Here is a 3735-nt window from a genome sequence, read left to right on the forward strand (position 1 = left end):
TTTGTGCTGACATACTTTTGCTGTGAATTTCTCAATTTTTTTGTGTGGGGGGGGAGAGCTACATTATTCTGTTCTTGGTCTGAGCTAAATGAAGAATATAGAGTTGGAAGTTTGAGATGCATCCAAAAGGTGCTCTGAGGAAAAATCTGTATTTTCCCATTTACAAATGAGTTAGACTTCTTTGCAGAAGGGTAGGGCAAAAAACTTGAAATATAACATTTCATGCTTCACTTGCCTCGTCTTTACCTAGAAATGGACTGACACACAGAGGAAATGGAACAGATATGTGGATAACAGAAATGATTTATGCAATCTAGGATGCTACCAAGTCTACAGTTGCTCTTTATCTAACTGCAGCAGTGGAGTTGCAACAAATCGTGCAGTTATGTAATGTTGTTGTTTGGCATATAAATGTATTGCCCAGTTTAAAAGCTGTGGGGTTAGCCAGTGTTCTTAAATATGTTCTTTTGTTTTGTTTCTATCTTTTCTTATCAGTTTTACCCTTTCAAAATGTCTAGGAAATGAAATAGGAAAATTGCATGGGTGAAACATCCTTAGTCCGCATAATGTTTGAATGCCCATTGAAGTTAACAAGGATACTCATAAGCTTAAAGCGTTGCATGAATTTAAGTACCTTAAAAGAATTGGGGCCTAGGTAAGGAAGTGAGAACAGAAAGCCTGTCCTTCCCTTCCCATCTCCCTCTGTCTGATTCCACCTCCCCTGCCCCCAAAGTTTCAATGTAGAAAGTAGTGATTAGGTTATTTTGTTGTTTTTAATATGCACCTGTGACTGTTTTGCCAGTAAAGAATATTCTTTTTCGGTAAGATGTGGGAACCTGATTTTCTGCTTCACAGGAAATTCCACAAAATCCTTACCATTCTGAAATGGACAGAACTAAAAAAAAAAAATTCAAAATGCCCAAAAAAGCTTACAGTTTGGGAAATAACTTGTGTTGGGTCAATCAAATATTTTAATTAGATAAAATTGAAACATTTCATTTTGACATAGACACAGCTTTTAATGTCTTTTCTACATACCTCTAGGTCAAGGGTGGGCAAAATGTGGCCCAGGGGCTGGGTGCAGCCCGCCAGGCCATTCTATCTGGCCTGCAGGGCCCTTAAAACATTTAGAAAATTAATATTAATCTGCCTTGGGCTGCCTGTCATGCAGCCTTCGAAGGCTTGCTGAAACTCAGTAAGAGGTCCTCTGCCCAAAATAATTGCCTGCCACTGCTGTAGGTAGCAGGGACTCGTGAATGCTGCAATGTGGGATGCTCCATCTGCCCCACTAGGAGCATGGGGGCTCCCCAGCGTGCTCAGCAGCAGACCCAGAAGTGAACCAGAAGCACTTCCGGTCCACTTCCAGGTCTGCACTTCCGGTCCACTTCCAGGTCTGCCAGGGAGCACGCAGGGTCCCCCCCACTCCCCTGCCCCCGCTTTGGCAACTGGTGCCTCCTGGGTCTAAGGGGGCACCTGGGGTCCCCCTGAAGCTGATCACCAAGCCAGAGAGGTGTGGGGGCCCCCGTGCACTCCTCAGTGGACCCAGAAGTAGACCAGATGGACTTTCACTGTCAAGCACGTGGAGGGCCCCCTAAAAACATTTAAAACTGTGTCTGTGTCCGAATCAGCATCAAATCTTCAGATTTGGATTCAGCCGAATGGAATCGGGGATAATGATCTGAACCAACAAATCGAATCACTGTCCCTGATTCTGGCCAAATCCAAAGTGAATAGGGCCCACGTTGCACACCCCTAGTATTTACATGCTGTCCCTATGGCCCCAATTAAGAAAATCCTTATCTTCTGTGATTAACTTCACATTGATTTTTCCCTATTCAGGTCCAAGGTCTTTCTGTTAATTTTATGAGATGGCAATTTTTCCATTTTACATGTTGGAAAATGAAGATGGTGAGCAGCTCAAACACATTGTGCCCCATCAGAGGAAGTGTAAGGTCTAGCCAATAATAGAAAGCAGGTCTTCTGACTCAAATTCTTCTGCTTTAGCTGTGAGACCATCCTAGGTAGAACTACACTTAACAATGTCTTACACTACTGGTTTTAGAACGTCTATCAACTGTATAACTGAGGGGTGGTGGGGAGGGCAACCAAGGCAACAACCCTAGGTACCACCTTTGTGGGGGAGGTGTTCAAAGATAGCCACCACTACAGTGACAGCTAATCACACTGCTGCAGTCAGCATGCTTCTGTGGCAAGCCTGGACATAGAGGTGCCTGTTATACCTCTGTTTGCAAATAATACTTAAAAACATGTAAATAGATGGAATTCTATAATTACATAATTTCAGAGGCAAAAAATTATGCCAGGAACAGTGGAGTGTGTAATAAGATACCTCTTGATAAAACTTCTTGTTCTGGTAGTGGCATGTGTTAAAGCAGGGCTGCCCAACCTCTAAGTGGCCAGGGACTGCAGGCCTCTTGGGCCACACCAATGGAGGCCACACACTGAGTGGGTTGTACGAGGGTGGGCTGTAGGCCCCTGGGCTGCAAGCCATGCAGATGCTTACAATTACACTGCATGCCTCTCGCCCCATCATTGCATTGTTCATTCACAAGGCCTACACTCCTGCCAGCTTCTGTGCTGTGCATCTGCATGGCCCCAACCTCACTCCCAGCTCCCCATGCCACCCTGCCCCACCCTCTAGGCTGAGGCCAGGAAACAGAAGCTGGAGAAGGGAGGGAAACAGAAGGGCAAATTCAAAACAGGGAGAGCCTGGAAACTCTGGCTGCCATTGTCACTGGAGTGATGGGGGCTGGGGGGAAATGGTGGCCTGATGGGAGTCCCAGGGCCTCAGCTGAACTCTTCAGCCCACAGACCATGGGTTGGACCACCCTCTGCTAAAGAAACCTTTGGTACTACATTCCTTGTTTAACAGTGCTGTAGGCCTAGCAAGCAAACATATATGTTAAATCTACTCTAAGACACAGGGTTTGCAGTTATCTTTGCATCCCACAGCTTTTCAGTTTTTCTCCCTTCTGATCTATTACATAATAAAAGAAAAGGAGCAGGGATCTTGAATGTAATACCTTTTCACAGTGTCTCAGTGAGTGTATCTTGGGCTCCAGAATCCAAGCTATCATAAAAAAAGGGGGGGGGGGAAGAGTTAATTTTCTTATTTTCAGTGTTGTAAAAGAAACTTTTAAAATACAAAACAGGGTGGTCAGAATTTCACAAATACCCTAGAGCTGTGATTTTCCATCAGGCTGTCATGGCATCTTGGGGTGCCTTGAGGACCTTTCAAGGGTGCCGCGCAATGCCACACAACGTTAGCACTGCTAGGTGTGCAAACTTGAAACCCAAACAAACCCAGAGATTTCAAATGGGAATCCTTAGAGTTAAAAACTTTCTGAACTGTTGTGGTCTTTCTGAGTTCTTTGCAATGGAATAATTGCTCTGTTTATTTTTCTGTAGTTAAAAAAGGAATGAAAACTAGGAGCTGGTATTTTCCTCAAGTCTCAAAAGCTAGAGAACTACTGTCCTAGAACAATAATTTTGGGATAAAAATCAGTTGTCTATATTGTCACACATAGATGCAGGGGTAGCAGTGGACATAGTCTTCCTGGACTTTCAGAAGGCCTTCGACACTGTCTCTCACCCCATTCTCATTACACAGTCAAATGGGTCACCAACTGGCTGGAGGGCCGCACCCAGAGAGTGGTGGTGGATGGATCATTTTCGACCTGGATGGATGTGGGTAGTGGGGTCCCCCAGGGCTCG

At 44.8% G+C, this 3735-nt stretch overlaps 1 protein-coding gene across 1 annotated transcript in view; it reads right to left on the minus strand.

Annotated features, from left to right (window-relative positions):
• Window positions 1–2879: 2879 nt before the first annotated feature.
• The window catches only part of TMEM154 (transmembrane protein 154), a 23868-nt gene continuing 23012 nt past the window's right edge, over window positions 2880–3735 (minus strand). The window contains exon 7 of the mRNA XM_019534479.1: window positions 2880–3091. Within this exon, the coding sequence (XP_019390024.1) occupies window positions 3049–3091 (43 nt within the window). The 3' untranslated portion in view covers window positions 2880–3048. The remainder of the gene's footprint in view (window positions 3092–3735) is intronic.

This window comes from Crocodylus porosus, unplaced genomic scaffold, assembly GCF_001723895.1.
Source record: "Crocodylus porosus isolate Cpor-Errol unplaced genomic scaffold, CroPor_comp1, whole genome shotgun sequence".
NCBI classification, from domain to species: domain Eukaryota; kingdom Metazoa; phylum Chordata; order Crocodylia; family Crocodylidae; genus Crocodylus; species Crocodylus porosus.